At 41.0% G+C, this 20,729-nt stretch overlaps 1 protein-coding gene across 6 annotated transcripts in view; it reads right to left on the minus strand.

Moving 5' to 3' along the window:
- The window catches only part of LOC135482689 (transducin-like enhancer protein 4), a 73,810-nt gene extending 57,168 nt beyond the window's left edge, over positions 1-16,642 (minus strand). For 3 of the 6 annotated variants that reach the window (XM_064762952.1, XM_064762950.1, XM_064762947.1), the window contains exons 1-6: positions 15,614-16,639; positions 15,251-15,351; positions 13,630-13,693; positions 13,169-13,213; positions 8,030-8,092; positions 7,139-7,213 (exon numbers count right to left, since the gene is read on the minus strand). In XM_064762952.1, coding sequence (XP_064619022.1) covers positions 7,139-7,213; positions 8,030-8,092; positions 13,169-13,213; positions 13,630-13,693; positions 15,251-15,351; positions 15,614-15,631 — 366 coding nt within the window. In that variant the 5' untranslated portion in view covers positions 15,632-16,639. Of the gene's footprint in view, positions 1-7,138; positions 7,214-8,029; positions 8,093-13,168; positions 13,214-13,629; positions 13,694-15,250; positions 15,352-15,613 lie in introns of all 6 variants that reach the window. The other 3 variants (XM_064762951.1, XM_064762948.1, XM_064762949.1) reach the window with 2 other exon arrangements.
- Positions 16,643-20,729: the final 4,087 nt, after the last annotated feature.

Below are 20,729 nucleotides of genomic sequence, written 5' to 3' on the forward strand. Positions count from 1 at the left end.
CATCATGAATAATTAAGTACCCGTTTTCCATAGAAATGAAAATTATTCGCAGCATCCAATTAATGCTCAAATTGCCATGGAGATGACCCTTGCACATCACTTGAGCTGTAAGAGAGCGCCTGAACTAAGCCCAACTAAATGCAATGTGTCTGCCCACTTCTAGTTCGATGAGCCTTCCAGTTTGCTTTATAGAGCTCTCTGTGTCTCCCCCGCCATAGTCGTACCCACTACACAGTCCTACAGGGGCTAAGAGCTCTCCAAACCTTTCAAGCCATCTGTCCCTTAGTTCACCAAGTGGGGCCCGGGCAACATAGCAAATGCCAAATGCACTCTCCAATTTCATTGGCAAGACCTCTTGAGGGTTTTTAAGGTTCAGCGTACAGGAGGTAATCAATAGACGTGTATTTGCTTAGTCGAATCTGGAACAACTCATCCAATGTTTAATTTTGCCATTTCTGGTTGGATGCCACTTGAGGGAAACTCAGCTATTGACAAAATCAGTCATACTGCCATATTTGTTTAGGCACACATCACACCACAGCTTCATGTCAACGTTGTGTCCAATACTGCACAGCTCCGCCGCGTTAATAACAAACCCACTGCTGCGAATCACACGGGCGACGTGAAGGAAGCTATGTTTCACCACAGCGACATATAATATTCTGATTGGTTAAAAATTGCGAGCAGAGTACCTGGTTATAAAGGAGTGCAATCATGGTAACTCTATCCAGCAACTCTATCCAGCTATGTGTTCAGGAAATTATGTCAACAATGTTCGTCATCTTGACATTTTTGAATATTTGACTTTCGCGACTATACCTACACGATCACTGAACAAACACATAACTCCACAAGAGCTGCCAACTCAATTCAATAAACTTACATTTCACTAAAGTTTGAATAGGGGTGTTTACAGACAACATTTTTGTGTGCACAAGGCACCATTAATTTTCAGTTGTGAAATTATTTGCCCAGTTTTCTCAACAGTTGACAGGATAATCTCAAAGACCCTTGTAACGTCATGCACGGGGTTGAATAATGCAGAACATAGACTCGAAGTATTCTTCATATCGAATGTCACAATACAAATTTTTTGCGCACCGTGTCATTTGAATCTTCATGCAGCTGCCCTCGTCAGTGATAATGGAAAACCTGAACCCAAGTTCATCATCTTAAAATGCCAATACAAAGCATCGAATAGCAAACCATTTCCTTCTCATCAAGTTACCATAAGTGTCTTTGGTTTCAACAGATTCTGTCCCAATTATTTCAATTTTGAGCTGAATGTGACTAATCGAGTAAAATTTCAAGAGCTCATACCGATGGTGAATTGCAGCGCAGGCTACACACTACGAATATATTCTAAGCCATTTTTCCTTTAGACATCAACAGCCCAATATCTCACTAGAATCTAATATTTGCAGGGCAGGAAGACCTCAGCCAGGGCATAAATCTATAGAATTTTGACAGGTAATGACAATGATAATTTCATGGTTTGGGGGCCTGAAGTTTTTGTGTTGATTTCTCACATCCGCCACATTTCAGGGTTTAGCGAGCCAATGGGATGCCCAAATCCATGCCGGCGAAAATATCAGGCTCCAGTTTATCAGAATGTTCAACAGAAACAGCTTTATTGCATGATATCAGAGGAACTACATTCTGATTTCACAGATAGCAGCCCTACTGGACAGTGAGACCATGCACTGATTTCTGCAAGTACTACTTTCCTATGCGATCCACGCTGATTGGTTGATTAGTGATGAACAGCTTGCAGCACAACCAACTGAGATGCAGACATAGGTTTTCACAACACAATCCACTTATTTCAAACAACTAAGAGTCCAAGGATTATAACACCGGAGTCAGTAGCTGTATCCAATGGTTTAGGTAGCCAATTCTGAATCCTGGAGAGAAGAACATCCTGAAGGGAGTTCCAAATTAGCGCTGCATGGTCCACAACTGGATTTTTAGTACTGACTATCACTGGTGCACCACTGGCTACTGTGGTAGATTCTCAGTGATGTGCACAACCGGAATTCAACTGGAATACCTTTGGAAACAAACCTCGGCCAGGGTGAGGGTGGTTACCATTCTGGTTGTCACACTCAAATGTATGTTGTATTTTCTCTTACTCCTTAAAATTGATACCCAACACATGTGGTCATGTGTGAACCCACTGACTTCATACTATTAGTTATTAGTTTGAGCTTATCGCCAAACTGATTTCGAAAATCAGTCCCATAGGATCGAGACCCTGAAGTAGTCAATATCCAGAGAAAAATTAAAAGGCAGACAATCCAAGGTTGAGGAAAATCATGTCATGGCTATTATTTCGATGCCCCACAAACCTTTCCTCAAATAGGTACCGTATTTTTCAAAACAAGTGGAAAAAAATCCCAACGGTAATTGAAAATGCCTCAAATTACCGTCATCACCAAAATGGAAGAAATTCTCAACGAACTAATGATGTTCTCATCAGAAACTTACACCGAGAAGCGAAACCTACACCACAAGATACCTGACAAAGAAACCGAGAAAGGATCGCCCAACCAACGACAGTAAAATACAACCCAAACCTATGAAATGAAACGCACAATGTTGCAAGAGATTCCCAAAGTAGCTTACTGAAATCTCATCGAGTTAATTCAGAACCGCACCATTCGGATGTTCCATTGAGCTATTCTGATGATGTCTATTGATAAATTCACATAGACTAGTTATCTTCCAATGCTCTGACGTCTAACAAGCCTAATAAAACAGCATGGCTCTTCTAGACAAAGAAATATTGGCCATCTCAAGTGCACAACTGCGTGGAACACCAGGCTCTCAACAACTGTCAAGTTCACTCTGATGATTTGATATATTCCCAATACAATAGGTGTGACATCTGAAAATGTATATGTCAAGATTTTATCATTTTGTTTATTTCTGGGGCAGCACCTGATCAGGAACTGCTAAAGAACTGAATCATGGCGAGGCAAAGCCCTGCATAGAAGGTGTGACATTGTTCAAACTGACCAAAAAATCACCAAACTTTTTTCACTAAATCAAATGATGACACTTTTTAGGTACCCTGCCACCGATGCTGCCCAACAGTGGAAAAGGTATCAGAGAATTCAAGAACACTGTAGGTGAAACTTAGAATATACAAATTGTCACTTTTTGTCTCTCCAGTTTGCCTAGGGTAAGTTCATTCTCAATAAGTTAAGAATCGACAATAACATTTTATAATTCAGGCTAAATTTTGATGAGAAATAGAGGGTTCTGATCTGATTTATCGAGGCCCCAGAGGGTTGACAACTAGCAAGATCTAGAATCTCCAAGAAATTGCACTAAATGACCTCATTTTTATAAATTCATTATTTGTAATTCATAACAGAGATATTTGCCCCAACAGCACAACCTTATTTCAATTGTTCCAGATTCGTTTTTTCTACCATACCAAAGAAGTTTTGAAACCAAACATGTACAGGCCCTGGACAAAAACATTGGTATATTTAATTTCAATATAAATACTCCCATTGATCCGAAAAACAAATAATTCTTTCGGTAATTCCTGTTTTTATCAGCACAATTATTTCAATAAAATCAGGGGTTGTGTCAATCCATTCCCGGGTATGGGGCGGCATATGTGCACTTCCAATACCTGAGGGGTAAGGGCAAAGCCCAGATATAACGATTGATAACGGTATCAAACTTATCAATTAATACCGGTACTTGAATGAAAACGTCCTTATAAAACGTTGATAAACTGCATGTTAGACACTTTATCAGTGAGAGTTTCAAAACGAAGACAACCAACGTATGTCAACATCAGAGAAATAGACCCTTTTATTTAAACAAATACGAAAATATCGATCAATTTTCTAGAATAATTAGACCCAACTGATGCATAGATACGGAGCAGATTTTTACCCCGATGGAAATTGGTGCGTGGGTTGAAATGAAATGTCCTGGGGACATTGTGCTCACCTGGGAATGATTTAGTGGTAGATGAAATGAGACATGGAGGTCAAATTGATTTTTTGATATGACAAAATGTGGCACTTGTGTATCAATGACACTTTTAGAGTTTGACCTCTGTGAACTTGATAACTAGGTCAAAATTAGGTCACAATTGACCTAAATTGGGTCAACCTGTACAGATGCCCAATAGGTGTCTACATATAAAATTTGACGAGTATGTGACAAATAGTAGTGAAACATACCACCTGCAGTGAAACTTAAGAGTTTGACCTTTCTGACCTTGGAAACTAGGTCAAGGTCAAAATGTTATAAGCACTATGTTGATCTTGATCATATCAATCAATGATGCATATTTGAAAATCACACAGTGAAGATGTCTTGATATATGACCGACATTGAGCTTTTTGACCTGACCTACTTACACTCGAAAAGTAGGTCACGTTGACAAGAGTTTTTGTTAATATGTATCAAATCAAAAACCAGTGTATTATGTCATGTAGTCTCATCAGAAGTACTGACAGTAAAAAATTGGTTCTAGCTATAAGAATTCATGAGATATTGACAAAATAAGGTTTTCAAAGATGGCCACCTGGAACCCAGAAAGTAGGTCAAATGGCGATGATTTTTTGTCTGTCAAGTCATGTTGTCATAAGACATCCACACACCAAGTTTCAACTTCCTAGACTCAACAGTGAGCAAACGTGCCACCATTGTTGACGGACAACGGACGAACCGACAGATGATGGACAAGACGCGATGATATAAGCTCCCCAGGTGAGCTAAAAACCAACAGAATCATAGCTAACAAAGCCAGCAAACAAAACAAGAGTATAAAACAGAACTGAAAAAAATCTAAATGTTATAGCCCGCTGCAGGGTTGCCAGAAAAACATTACCTGAAACATCTCCTGAAATTAGTGAAAAAATTTAAATAATCGTTATTTTTTATGCGCAGTTTTGTTTGAGTAACATAAAACTCCTTTTTAGCCTCTCTTCTGAACTTCCCCTTCTTTAACTCTCCGCTGTTTTTCTTAAGGGGAAAGGAGTAAATTCACCATCCTTTCAAGGGTTCTCTCCCCCATCTTGTTACCATCCATTCCACTAGCAGTGCAATTAGACTAATTCCACAAGGCTTGCGGAAATCCTCCCACTAAGTGCACCAAAATGAGCCTACTCAGTCCTGTTAAAATCATGTTATCTTCTGTCTTAGTGTTTCCTTCAGTCAATACAGACACGGGACAGGAGTAATCCGTGTCTTATTGATTTTCACATACATTTTTCATGATCAAAAAGCCTATAAAACAATGGCCAGGAAATGAGACATTCATATGCTTACAGCTAGTGTCTGCCATTTGTACCATGTGAAATTAGTTTGATTTGTCACTGCCTATACACAATCTGTACAATCAATCAGCAGCAAAATGGAAATTCAGACAACTTCAGTCATGCTATACAAGTACTGTCTATGCATAATTGACAGCATACCACAGTATCACTTGTTTCACCCCCCCCCCCCCCCCCCCCCCCGCCCCACCCCTGTCACAGGGGCCAAAAACTCCTGGGTGTGATCTGAGAGGAAAGCAACTGAAATGCTTGTACAAAGCATTTCACTCGGTTAAGTAACGTAACCTCTCGATTTGTATACCCGACTGACAAGTGTTGTTTTTTTACAAAGGTGCTGACTAGCTGACTGGCTTTTGTCTGTCCCATGGTGGCCAACCCCGCCAGCAAGGCAGAACTCCCTACCACCCTTCCTCACAATATGATTACCTTCTTTTTTTTCCACTTCTCAAATCAGCGGCAGCAAAAACATACATAGCAAGCTTACCGGCAGCAGTTAACTACTTATCAAGCCATCAGCAGCCAAAATAGATGAAAGTGAAATTCGCCCCAGCCCTACCATCTACATGGGAGGCTTGGCAGCTGTTTTCTACTGAACAGTGCCAATCACGCAATCACCATGGGTTATTTTGCTAGTGCCCCAGGAGACCTAAGCGCTGCTGCCATTTGCCAGGAGTCTTACTGCCGTCCTTCATAAATATTGCATCCGCAATTCAATAACTGCCTGGCTGCCTTGCACGTTCAGTGTAAAAACATATAACATGGTGGCGAGGTGGTGTGATGAAGACACAGAATTTGCAGCAACTCGTACAGGTATTGCAATCTAACTGTATACCATAATACTGGGTGTCACAAAACATATTTTCTAATTCTACCGTTGGTTTTGAATTTATTTAAATTATAACTTTACCAAATTCTGGTTCTGTGATCATTACATTTTTCCTACATTGTAGTTTGTCTGCATTAGTTGTGATATTTGGTGAGACAACCGATTTGAATAAGCTAATGCAGGTAATGAGGCTAGACATGAATTTGGAGAATTTATGATTGATGTTATCAAAGATAATCAACAGGCAAAACCAGGAAGTTCATTTTGTGTCAACTTGCATCATCAACACTGCATGTCCTAGTTTGATACAGCCAGGAGTAAATACACATTATTCATTTTTTTCAGTGTTTCTTCATCAATTGACACTTCAATTTTAGGTCTTTGAGCAAAATTATTTATATTTAAACATATCAAATTTGACATCGCAGCAACTCTCTTTTGTCCAAATCAGAGCTGGACTTAAGCCTTGGTTGGGTGAGAGCCACCTAGTGCCATGTCTTGATGCTTTCTGTTGAATCAAGTTACCATCATACTATTAGTAAATGGTATACAACATGAGACATTATGTTGCACACAGTACATATCAGTCAATTTTTAAAAAATTCAAGAGGTCACCTACAAAACAAAATGATATTAGGCAAAGAACAGATTTTAAGACAAAACTAAAGCTATAACATTGAAAAACACACAGAAAGACAAACATTGAATTTCAAAAGGATATACTACTACATCAACGACAATCAGATTCATTAAAAAGGAGAGGAATACAAAAAAATACTCTGCGAATATTTATAAGAAAAATACTCAAACTTTCATCATATCCTTACACAGGGTGTTCCAAAAACAGTTATGATGCTGCTTTTTTTTAAACAGTGAGCAACTCGACAATAAAATAAGGAAATGTTTTCAGTGCTTTTTTAAAAGCCAAATGCAAGTGGATGGGATACGCTACAGCTGGAGACAGAAGTACTATATGACTATCACATCAAGTTGTGTCACTTACCCCAATTATAGCATTGAGTTCTGTCATGGTCACTTGTTTCGCCCGTTCTACTGCTGCTGCCACCTGTTGCTGATGCTGCAAACATAAGATATACAAATCTGAATCTTATGTAATTTTACAAACAGCAGAGAATGCTTTTCCGTTGCTTTTTTGAATATGATAATTATCAAACCAAAGGACGGTATAGAGAGTCATGGTCAAAACCACAAATATTTCATAGAAAACCTTTTTTGAAAATGTTTCATTGGAGTTTTAGAACCTTTGGGGATACCAATTAACCCACGCATTATACTGAATCTTCCAAATTTTACAAATTACATGGGACATACCATCACAACTTTTTTAGATGCAGACTTTATTTTAGAGAGAAGCAGGACGGTTTTATCCAATATTTACAATCAGACAGCCATTACTTAGCGACATAAAACCGGCTCATGATAAATATCAATCATTAAAGGCCAACTCTGTTTGTTAAAAAATTTGACAAATTTGAAATAGAATTTGAAATTTCGAATTGTGAGAAGATGCAATAAATATAACTTTCGAAAATGATATTGTGTTGACAAACATACCAACTTTCAGTGAATTTGCATGTACACTGACGACTCTATCGCATTACGTTCTATTTTCCTTTAGCAACTTGTAAATAGAATGAACACGAATGATTGTACCCCTTCAATGACGGTGGTGTAGAGGATTCCTTGGAGACCGGAGCGGGATGAGAGTGTTTGCAACTACTTCCACTGGGATATTTCCCGGCGTCAGCATTGCGACTTGGCAGCAAGAAACTGCGATCAGTCGCAATAATACAATTCAGGTTGCCCGGTCCCCGGTGGAAAGTCTTCACAACGCTGTCTAGATTAGGAGTGAAAATGAAAATGAATTACATACCTCCTGAGAGAGAAATGGAATCACTTGCGCGCAGATTGCGTTCAGGCGTTTGGCAATCTCCGTCTGAAATAGAGGATCATGGGAAATTAGCGTATACTCTGGAGCTCACGCTTTCATCTTAATTCACCCGATATTATCATTTTGCGTCCACGTAAAGCCATTACTGTAATACAAAGTCAATAAACCGCAGCCAGTGGGAGCCGATACATTTGTGTGACTTCGCACATCAATAGAATAGAACCATGACCAAGAACTCATGCTGAGCAGTGTGTACATCGCAGCTGTGCACGGAGACTAACAGCTGGATGAACAGGTAACCATTTAACACCATGCAGACCTTGACAGTGTATGTGCTAGGATTATTTTGTAGAGTCCATCTATCTAGCCCTTTAATTTACCCCCAATTCGTCTAAAATACTTGGAGAAGTAACCCCCCGACTCCCCCCCCCCAAAAAAACATGTTTGTGGATCTGGGGCATCCACCTTTGGGGTCAGGAGACAACAAGAATTATACTGGATTACAGATACCCACGTTTAGCCATGGTTGGCCCCGGGTGAGGTGAGGCTACAACGAATGCAATATCATTTTGCCTGGGCAAAGCTAACAACTCAAAGAAGGGCATGAAACAATACACAACAACATTTTTCTTGCTTTGCCAATATATTCCATCCCACTGTGACTATAGGTGGGTGGACATTAATTAGAACAGCCTTTGCTAATCAGTGAGATAACGGCACAACTCATTGAAGCAGACCACCACATTATAGCTTGACAAGTAATATGCAAATCAACTCAATTATGCAAATGAGACGAGAGTCGCTACCTTCAATACCCCCTGGGGACACCGATGGGGGACACAGAATGTTATAATGGTGGACAAAAGGTCATTGATGTGCAAGCGTTAAGAAGTCTGAAGGTGTCACTTTATCAAGACCAAGGCACTGCCAACATGGCTGCCGTGAACTTCACATGTAATCCATCAGTGCCATTACAAAGGGATCGGTGTCACATTGGCATTAAGAGAAATCTATGCATGGTTAGGCCGAACTCTTGGGAGATAAAGAACTGATGCAGTCCCAGTCGTCTTCATTATAACCCAGTTATCCAGCAGGGGGGGGGGGGGGGGGGGGGGGGGGAGGAAAAGGTAAGACTGGTATATATCATTAAGAAACCAGGAAACTCATCATACTTCAAGCAGTCAACGTCATAATGGCATGCTGGCATTTGAAACGTCCCAAAGGACAATGATCAATAAATGATGACAGATATTAACTACCTCTTTTTCACCATGACTTTGGAACAGACACCTCATCTCTACGGTGTGGAAAAATCATGATCAGTGGCAGATTTTTCCGCCTTCCATCTGACACTATATAACAATGGACTGTCCCATCCATAATTACCTGATGCACAATAGGAAATTAGACACGAAAGGTGCCACTGGAAGAACAGCAAGACCCCTGTGCCACATATAGTGTCACCTCAGACCAGATGAATATGTCACACACATGATCTGACAGGCATTTTCACAATCATGGCTTGTCTAATCTCACTGAGCTCATGGTGTAGGCACACCAGTTGAACAAACACTACATGTAAGATTTTAAATATTCATCAGTACCACACATGGCCATGACAGCATCACTATCAGTTCAGGGAGGTGACAACAAATAACAATTGCATTGAGTGATTACATGGATTATGTCACAACGTCTTGAAAACATCCTGATTTCAGGTTACTATATACTTCTTCTTAGCATATGCAAAGGGAGGAACATGTGTATTACTAATGTATCAGTCAGAGCAGCACCATGCACATCATGATGAAATATGGCTAGTTTGTTTGTAAATATAACATTCCCCTACTCGAAATCTTCGTCCATAAAAAAAATTTATTCTGTTAGTTTCATATCAACACTAAGTGCCCACTGGGAAACAATCATGCATTCGGCAAGATTATCTATTGGCAAAAACATCGAGATAACTGCCAGTAGAGACAAGAGTTTCCACTTCAAGATTAGCTATAATATAGCATCTGCAAAGCATAGCCATACTGTTTACACCACGCTACTGTGCACATTAGTGAAACATGGGAGAGGTTCAGAGAACATAACAGCCATAAGAGCTCCCCTACTTCAATCTCTAGAGGAGATAACTCCTGTGATACAGGTACAGATAAGTGCCTTCAGCTTGTATTGTAGAGATTCGAGGCATCATCTCTCAGAGCCGGAAGAGCCAAGGAAAAAATGCTTTGTCTACTACCATTGTGGAGAGTGTACATGTAGTAGATTGTCAGACATACGTTTGGAATACAATTCCAGGGAAGACTTGATGCAGAAGACACCAACTTCATTGCATGAATGCACCTTTGACCCTAACATATCATCCATGCGCGATCGCAAAGAAATCTGCTTTTTGTAGGCCCACTGCCAGGGAGGACATTCACAGCCCCTCCCCCTTCCATCAACTATACATATGGGGGAAGACGCCAACAGAAAGAGCTTTTGATAGAGCATAAGTTCAAGATAAAATGACACCATGTGATCTATCATCTGGTGCACACTCAAGCATCAGACTTGTACACCCTCTATCCATCTCGATCAATCGATAAGATAGTCTGTTTGTACATGTATATCAGAGCACTGCTTTAGCTGCCCCACACCTTAATCCAGGGGTGTTCCCTAAGGGCAATCCAAATTCTATGTGTTGGCCAACATGTTTAGTTCCAAAACCAGTGGTAGCCAGTGATTAGCTAATGGAGCACCAGCGATAACCAGTTTTGGGTCCACTACATTATACATTTGCCCTCGTAGTTTCCAATGGAATTCCAGTGGAAAGCAGTGGCGGCATTGTAACCACGGGTAACCAATAGCATTCCAGTTGTAATCAGTTGGGTTCCAGTGACATACTGTTTATGGTTCAAGTTGTCCCAATCTATACCAGTGTATGAGGCTGACCAGTAAGAAGTAGGGCCACGCATCCCAAAGTCCATGGACTGTTGATTACCAATCGATGGAATCGCTCAGAATCAGAGTTAGTGCTAACCAATAATGAGAGCAATACAACCGTGCAGTGCCACTGCCAGTGAATGATACAACGTCATCCTTCACATCTCACTGAAACTCACATAGCAACCAGCACAAGTCGCTAACCACGCTGCCGTAACCAGCTCTGGGCATGCTTTACATGTTTCTGTTGGTAGAATTACCCGAAGCATGTAGCTTATCTCCGCTCAAAGCTCCAGAATGCCTGTACGCCATCAGGAGAAACAGTAAATAACACAACCCAAATCACCTCGATGAGCAAGGAGATAGGTGGGCATGTGATGTTTATTCACCCAAAACGATGATAGCAACCAGTATTCAAACGAGTGAAATTACCAGCAAGTGGTTAATATCTAACGTAATTTTTAAAGACATTGAGTGCCAGAGGTGCTTTGGAGGGGGTACTTTTAGCCCCAACTTGTCGTAATGCCAAACTCCCTCCCCCAAAGTCCTATCAAACTGCAGTTGCTCCCTCATCTCGATGTAATTTATTGGCATAGTTGGCAATGAACCAGATGGAGGGGAGGGTCATTTTGGACTATGGTTTATTCAAGCAATCGCTCACCCTTAACACTTTCAGCGCCCAGCCATATTTAACGTACTTCCCCCAGGGGCCAAGGTTACGCCCCTTTTTACCCTTTTTCAAAATTATGAAAACAATAGAAGGAATAAAGATAATTACATGAAATTTTCTGTGTTGGTTCTTCTTTATTAGATCTCTTTACAATGCATATTTGGAATGATAGTCAGCAAAGCACTTGATTTTGCACAATGATACCCCACACATAGAACAGTAATATCTGGTGTCTTTCCGAATACCCGCTTTTTGGCATACTCTCGGCTACATCTGCCCCCGTCATCAATCTTCGACCCGCCATTGTGCCTATTCGAATGCAGACGATCTTGGCTATAAATAGCACATTGGCTGAACATCATACTATCACCTCAAGCGCTGTATAGTTAAATTATTTTCCCCTATACTGCGCTGCTAGTCGCCTCGAAGACAAAGCGGGAAATTTAAAAATGCGACGTAATATTACGTCGGATGGCTCAACCGTGTGAACTTGCAAGACGTAAAGTTACGTCGGATGGCGCTGAAAGTGTTAAAAACAGCAGAAGAGGTAGAAAGACACAAATACTACCAGTAAATAGGATTTCACTGGGAGTTTTATCAGTAACAAGAATTCCCAACTAGAGTTGATGCAAGAAAGTGGCAATTTGTATCAAAACACTCACAAAAATGCTACATCGTTTGCTGGGAATTGGAATTACTGAATTCCACTATGAATGTGATGAAAGATACATTGTCACATTAATTGTAAATTCTTCACCATACAATGTAGCAACAGTCTGATCAGCCACAGCACCATGATCAGCTTGAAGTTGACAAGAGTTTCAACTCCTCACCCTCAACCAGTTTTCCTTTGATTGTTTTGAAAATAACTTAGGCGCTCTAGCCGCTCTGGTCTGCCCAAGTTTCATCTGGCTGTGCATGTACGGGTACACAACTTGAGCGGACACAGTATCTGAATTGCTGCATATGTACAGGCACATACACTGTATCTGAGTTGCTGCATATGTACAGGCACATACACTGTATCTGAGTGGCTGTGTATGTACAGGCACATACACTGCATCCGAGTTGCTGCATATGTACAGGCACATACACTGTATCTGAGTGGCTGTGTATGTACAGGCACATACACTGTATCTGAGTGGCTGTGTATGTACATGCACATACACTGCATCCGAGTTGCTGCATATGTACAGGCACATACACTGTATCTGAGTGGCTGTGTATGTACAGGCACATACACTGTATCAGAGTTGCTGCATATGTACAGGCACATACACTGTATCTGAATATTGGCACATACACTGTATCCGAGTTGCTGTGTATGTACTGGTACAGACGCTGTATCTGAGTTGCTGTGGATGTACTGGCACATTCAATGTACACTGTATCTGAGTTGCTGTGTATGTACTGGCACATACACTGTATCTGAGTGGCTGTGTATGTACTGGTACTACATACGCTATGCTGTGTTGCTGTATGTACTGGCACATTCACTGTATCTGAGTTTTGTTACTTACCTGTTTATGCATTTCCACATTTAGTCCGTATGACATCTCGTAGTACTGGAAAAGAAGGCGATATTGTAGTTAGTATCTTTAAAAAAATAATAAGCTTCGCCAGATATATATGCACGATGAATGAATGATCCATTGGAATTATAGCCTATCATCATTACAGTAGAACCTCCCTATTAAGGACACCCTCGGGACTGACAAGAGTAAAGAGTACAGTAGAATCTCTCTATTAAGGACACTCTCGGGACTGACAAATGCTGTCCTTGATAGAGCGGTGTCCTGATTGTTTGGAGAGGTCAAATTGAATGGAAACAACCAATTTGGGACCAAACCAAGTGTCCTTGATGGAGAGGTGGTCCTTAAGAGAGAGGTGTCTGCAAAGGGAGGTTCCACTGTACTTCTTTTACAAATTTAAAAGCAAGTGACCAAAGAAAACAGGGCATTGGCCACAGCATAAAACCTACCATAACATAGTGTCGCTGCATTTCTGTTTTTTCTTGTGCAAGTTTTTCGCACTCCATTTTCAAGCTGCAAATTGGAACAAATAATGAAATATGATTATGGTTCACAACAATTATCAAAATTATTTATTACACCCTTATACTCCACTGATCCTTTAAAAACTGTGGACAACAACGACAACAACTAGATTTATGGTAGGCAACAGTTGAAATCACTTTTTGTTTATAAACCCAATTATGTGTCTTTGGTAAAGCAGGAATATGATTTTTTATCATACTGGACAATACTGCTGATTGAAATGACATATGAAATGACACGGCTTCGATTCTCAACTGGTTAGCTGATTGCTCATAGTTGCATGCAAGTCCCAAGAATTAATAAAATTAATCACATTTTGTTTTTTGTTTTTTAATTGTAATCCTATTGCAGTGCAAAAAAAGGTGTATAAGCAATCAAACAGCATTCTTCACTTTATTTCATTGGTTTAAAACATTAACACTCCCTGATCGGAAATGATGTAGTTTGATCCCATATTCAATTCAACTATAAATCCATAGATCTGGCATACACAGCACACAGCTGCCATTGCCCAGATCATCAGACAACCTGCCCATGTGTATTGATGCTGACCCATTTCACAACAAATTGACACAACACAAAATCTATATTGCTAGAACACACATGATACACATGCCCGGTGCGTTGGTCACTGCCAGTTGTTATTGAATAGACCCAGCCCACTGACAGCTAGTTGACACTTCAGGAAGAGATTAACTCCTCCCCCTTTAATAAACCAGCCAATGACAGAGGCAAGTGACTGAATGGGCTCAAAATAGCACAGGGCGTACCAGAACACACTCCAAAACAAGCCCAACATTCATAATCTACAATTATCTTAAACTTTGGTGCCCATGACCTTGCCAATAATGATGATGTAGGCCTCTCTTTAGCCTATATTCCACAATCTTTTAACAAAGTTAACTTTTTTTTTAAATCACTCACCAACCAACACAATCAGCAACCAGATAGATACACCAGATCCAGTAATAAGTTGATACCGGTATAGGTCTATATAGTATACTAGGAAAATAACAAGACTATCATCATCAGCATCACAAGTAGCTTCTTAATCGTTCAGGACAATGAGAAATTCGATGAACAAAGGCCTATTCATGTCATTCCAAAGGCACCAGTTCCAGTGCTATACCAGAGGGCCTACAGTTCACACACATGCAAAGGCTATTCAGCAGGTATACTGTGTCTGTTCCATTAAATTATCACCAGTAATTTTTATGCAAATGATCAATCAAATCAAGGCTCTTCACATGCCTTTGCCATGCAAAAGCAGCAAACAACATTGAATTTGTTGCTTAATCGAGCAGGCACAGTATCGTAAATCATTGCCAAACCATTCTATCATGTAGTCTGCAGTGCTAAAAATGGGACCACAAAGAACACAGTAACACAGAACCAAATGCCAATAATACCCACTGAAATAAGCTAAAAGATAATAAGCATTCTAAGCAAAAATGCCAATACACATTCACAACGAGATACATTGTATCTGCATATGACGCGGCGGCACCCTCCCATATGGAGCCTCCGTCCGCTCTTTGTACAGACCTGTGATATTGCGCTTGGAGAAAGCTGAACTCTTCCTTGATGCGGTCGCATGATTCTGCCACAGTGAATTTGAAGGGCTGACCCGGCTGGGGCGGTGGACCCTAAAAACATGAAGACACAGACATGTACTATCAGCAGATTTGAACAAAGGAACCGCAGTAGTACGGGCAGCTTATCAGTCGGGAGTATACTAAGTAGTGTGTAAAATGTGGCGGCTTGAGCGGCATACTATACGCACACCCTGTACATGCAGTTTTGCAGTGAAAAATATCGGAATGTCCGTTCGTTTTCGGTCGATTTTGATGGCAAATGGGGGAAATTTTGGCGGAAAAAAAGCGGACAGATTGTAGATATAGTACTTACACGTGGATTGGGATACATCTCGTCGTATCTGAACAGTTCCACGGCTGATGTTTTATCCTAAAGAAAGGCCGTATACTGGCCAGAGATAATCGAAGGCGCACTCGTGTTCCGAACAATGTCGCTCCGTGCAGTACGTCCGAAAAACTATGATAAATCCCAGATTATAGGTTCATAGACTCCAGAATGTCTGTTAGTGGATACCTGTACTCCGTATCTTGTATCCTAGATATGCACACGTATAGAATATGTGGTGAAAACACGACTAAACGCGCAAAATGTGCGCGAAAATCTGGCGATCGAACACTGCCAGATGCCACACACGTACTCTTGCACAGTCTGCACGCGGTATTAGCTATGAGTAACAATAGCAGTAGGCAAATAAACTTGCCTTATATGGAAAACAAATGATTGGCCCTATCAACAAACACTGCTATCGACTTGAAACCCACGTGGGGTACTTAGTTATGTTCCCGTTTCTCAGCAATAAACCAATCAGAATTGAGAGGTGGAGTTAATTTTCTCGACCATCGCGCCAAAGGCGACAAGTTCGCACATAATTTACTGTCAATCAAAGCCACGTGCGGGTAGGCGAAGGGTCGCCAGACAAAAGGAAATGGGTGTTAAGCCTTTTCTGTACAGGGAGACGTAGCATCTATGGTTTTCTTTGACGTTTTCTGCAGTTATCCTCAAGATTTGTAATCCACATTAATGCTTAATCCACAGAATGATTCCAAATACAGAACCAGAATGGTAGGCTGCAGAAAATTCGAACTGAAACAATGTATTTTCATACGATATATTCCTCGGTTGGGGAAATCTTCAGAAAGCGGTTAAAATATAACTTTAATCCTTTCAGAATGATCGGAATAGTAACCATTAATGTCTGTAGTCCTCTTCAATAAAATATGAAGCTGAAATTCAGTGACTATCCGGTGATCAACGCTGGTTCCATTCTACAAAACGTTGCCAACATTGGTTGAGAAGTTGACATCCAGAAATCAGACAGTTGTATGGACGTCTGGCAGCATCGCACCGATAAGTGTTTACGCTAGAAGATTTTTCATTGGCTAAAACTCTCCGATTGTGGGCGGCGCTAAGCACTCGCAGGTGGCTTTGACAAGTTTGTGTCAGAAATAGTGACTCTGTCAGGCGGGTGGCTATGAAATCGAGATCACGGCACACGGGATTTACTTGTAAGATATTTATGAGACGGCTTACGGCTCACGGTTGGAATTATAAAACCGGTTTTGCTCGACCTAACGGTTCATTATCATAATCATATTATCAGCCAGGAAGGACTTATCTTGCAATAAGCGGAGTCGCAGGGAGATACGGATTTTACCCCTTGGGGTCCTCAGTGCTTAGAGAAATCAACCTAAGCTCTATATCACTTGTTTATCATGTTCATTGAACCAAAAACCTCTCTTCAAAAAAATGCTCATGCTGGACCTTGGCAACACCACTCACCATATTTAAAATGGCATTTACACTAACACTGGCCATGGATGATTTTAAAGGGACAATATAGGCAGCAGCTAGGTAGGCAGTTATAGTTACATCAAGTCGCCAATAGGGGTCTCTCACACCTCACAGTACGTCGAAATGATTCGCGGTTGCGCCAGGAATATATTTAGCGCTGAATCTGACATTACCCAGGACCATTGCTGTGTATACTAGTCACTTGAAGATGGCCAAATTCGCCCCTCTGCTCCTGCCTATAGTCCTCCTTTATTGGTGTCTTGTGAAAACGAAAGGCGAAAGACCAAAATTATCCTCAGTCATGCAACTGAAGAAAATTCTTATAGAAGGCTTCCCCGAGATCAGGCTCTTTTACCCAGAGGCGGAGTATATTGAGAACAACTGGTGCAAGGGTCCTCCTGATCACACCAGGCATTGTGGATTAAGGATTTCTAACCAGAAAAACCCAGAAAAACTTGAAGGCCAAATAGCAGACTCAATCCCCACTAAATCTGGACACTTTGCTTTATCAGAGGTGTTTGATTTGCACTAATAAGCAATCATGTTGCCATGGTTACACAAATCAGATCACCATCTCACCTGAGGCATCAGTAATGACGTGCTATCATCATATCAGCTGGGAGTTTCTCATTCAGAATCTTACCCCTTGACAATTTTGGTGTCTGCCAAGCTGGTTGGGATAGTCAGCTGGTTGGGACAGTCAGCTTGCAAAGCAGGCTGGTTGGTACAGTCCACTAGCAAAGCCGGTTGGACTAGTCATGCCAGCGTCAGTAGACCATCATATCACTTCCACGAAAACCTTATTAGGAAGACACCATGCTTCCTCTATTGTCCAAGACCTGACCCTAATAGAAGCTGGTTGGGGCAGTCATGTAGCCGACAAAACTTCATGGTTTGGACAAGGGCCAGTCAGTAGACCATCAATCACTTCCAGAGGAATCTTGTTACCAACACCATGCCCTTCTAATATTGTCCAAGGTCCCTGGTAATAAGCTGGTTGTGACAATAGTCATACCAGTCAGTAGATTATCAATCACTTCTATAGGAATCTTATTAGGTGAACACCATGCTTCTTCTAATATTGTCCAAGGCTGTTGTGACCCTAGTATAAGCTGGTTGGGACTATAAAGCCAGTAGACCATCAATCACTTCGATGGACAATATTAGAAGAAGCATTGTGTTTTCTAAATAGGTTTTCTAAGACTTTGGTTATAGCTGGTTGGAACATACCTCCTTGTCATAATCATGTGCGCATCCTGGTAATAAGTTGGTTAAACCCAGAGCCTTGGGTGTCAAGATGTAGACACTTAACATGTCTGTTGTCCTGTGTCCCAACGACCCTGTCCCCAGTTATCAGCGAGTTGCACAGGTACCATGTCTGTCATTATCACCATCATTGTCATAATTACCCAGCCTTAGCTTTCCCAGAGTAATCAGCATGTGCGAGTTGTAGAAAGTTATCCTGTGTTGCATTGTCAGCAAGTCACTATTGACCTCATGTTCTGATGTTGTCCTGTGTCACATATCAAATCTGGTACCATTTGTGACACGGAGGACTGGGTTACAGTTACATGTCTTGCAGGTCACGATCCATTTGACTCGATAGAAACACGGACAGATTTACATATGGTGCTTTAGGCATGCTCCCCTCCTTTTCGTGGAACAAAGATTTTTTATGGTGTAACAGCAAAAAAGGCATATGTTAGCCCTCAACCAGAAGACACATTATGGTGCTTAAATTTCCATTTTTTTCTGTACAAGGGCACCAACCCCCCCCCCCCCCCTTGTCTCCAAGATCACACGTTCTGTCCTCTCTGGGAGGGCTGCACCCACCCCTTTCTTTAATTTCTGGGTCCGCCACTGGAAAATGGACATTTGAAAGGTTCAAGACAGCACAGAAGTTTATGAGCCACACTAGTACTGTTCCCCTCGTTGGCCCTTTACCAGATTGACTCTTATTCATTCCCTGCACTGACAAGATGAACCCTTTGCTTTCATACACTTATCGGATTGATTAAAAACAAACCAAGCAGACCAAAGATGGATGATTTCATCATGTTTCTTGTCATCTCCCTCATCCAAGCTGACAGGGGACCAACTGATACAACTGGCACAGCATCCCTATCTTGCCCTTCACCAGATCTTTTGTTCTCTTGCAAAGATTTCTTGAATATTTCCAATCGAATCAGTGACATCTAATTTTCTTTGTTCCCAAGGGACGTTCTATGTTGTCTCGATAACAAATTAACACATAAAATAAAGAATATTACAATTTATGTTTTATTATTATCATCTTCTTTTACAATGATGACTCTTTTAACAACACACAGCAATAACATGTATGGTATTAGTGGGACACCCATCCTGACCACTAAGGTTTTTTGCATCTTATCAAAATTTATATATACCCAGGCTACATGAAAGTATTAGATTGTGAGGTTCAGGCCGGATGCTCGACATATCAATTTCACATCTTAGGCCAGTATTCAATGTTCAAATTACCCTCATCCCAGCATTCTAGTTGTTCCAGGCTGATTTGGAAAAAAGCAACACCAAGGCAAGTTGGATGAAGATCTCTACCGCATGCAGTTGATTAGAAGATTTGATACAAAACTTGAGGTAAAGGTTGTCTCGCCAAACACTGCCAAACCGCATCCTCGAAAATCCAGAATCAGTCGTATCCTCCTCCCCTCGCACACATTACTAAGCTTGGTCGATAGTGCCGAGTGTTGGCCTGCAGAGCTTTAGGATGGCCAAACCGAGGTACCTGACCGAGTTTTTGGCTGCAATGACCGCTCAGACTCCAGCTGAGTATCAGACTACAAACCCCACACTTTGACTTTTTTACTTTTACACTGTTGTTACACTGTTGTGTAGCTGATTTGGTCTGGGTTTCCATCACAGAAGCGGTAATACCAAGAATTTATAAAGACTAGGCTTTATAAATTCTTGGCATGATTTTCACAGCCCACGAAGTTGTGGACCTCTGTGGAACATTTACATGGCGGGCAAAAAACAATTTTAATTGCTTAATAACAGAGTTTCAGTGACTTTCTTACCATGTGGTGGATGAAGGGAGCGGAACACACAGGAGATCAATAATTGTGAGAAATATTATTAAATGTACCATGGATTTTGGAAACACTTTAAAGGAGTCAACATATGACCAGACCCAGGTCGAAGTAGTGCAGTATATGTATTTCTAAGGGGCAGCAAGTAGCTTAATTGTCCAAATGTCAAGTAGCAGACAATACTCGGTAACAACAAAATGGTCCGATTAAAGATATTCTCAAGAACTTATTGACCTGCTTCCAAAATACTTCTATTGGGCGAGTACAAGTAAACAAAAAATGACTTTGAACAGTCCTCAAAAAGACCCCATCATTAAATCAAGCACTTATCCTCGGCAAGAATTTGTGTTCTGTAAATATGGGAGCCTGCTATCGAAACAAAACAACTCCAGACCACTAGACAAAAATACATTTTGTAGAAGTGCAAAGTCTTATCAATCTGGTGTTGACCCTTGAATGATACCACAGTAGAACCAGCCTATACTCTTCACATTTTCTGGGGTGGTGAAAATGAACCTTCTCAGTCTGATCAGTTGGCTAGATTGGGCCTGCTGAACATGTGGATA

The sequence above is a fragment of the Lineus longissimus genome, chromosome 2, assembly GCF_910592395.1.
Source record: "Lineus longissimus chromosome 2, tnLinLong1.2, whole genome shotgun sequence".
NCBI lineage: Eukaryota > Metazoa > Nemertea > Pilidiophora > Heteronemertea > Lineidae > Lineus > Lineus longissimus.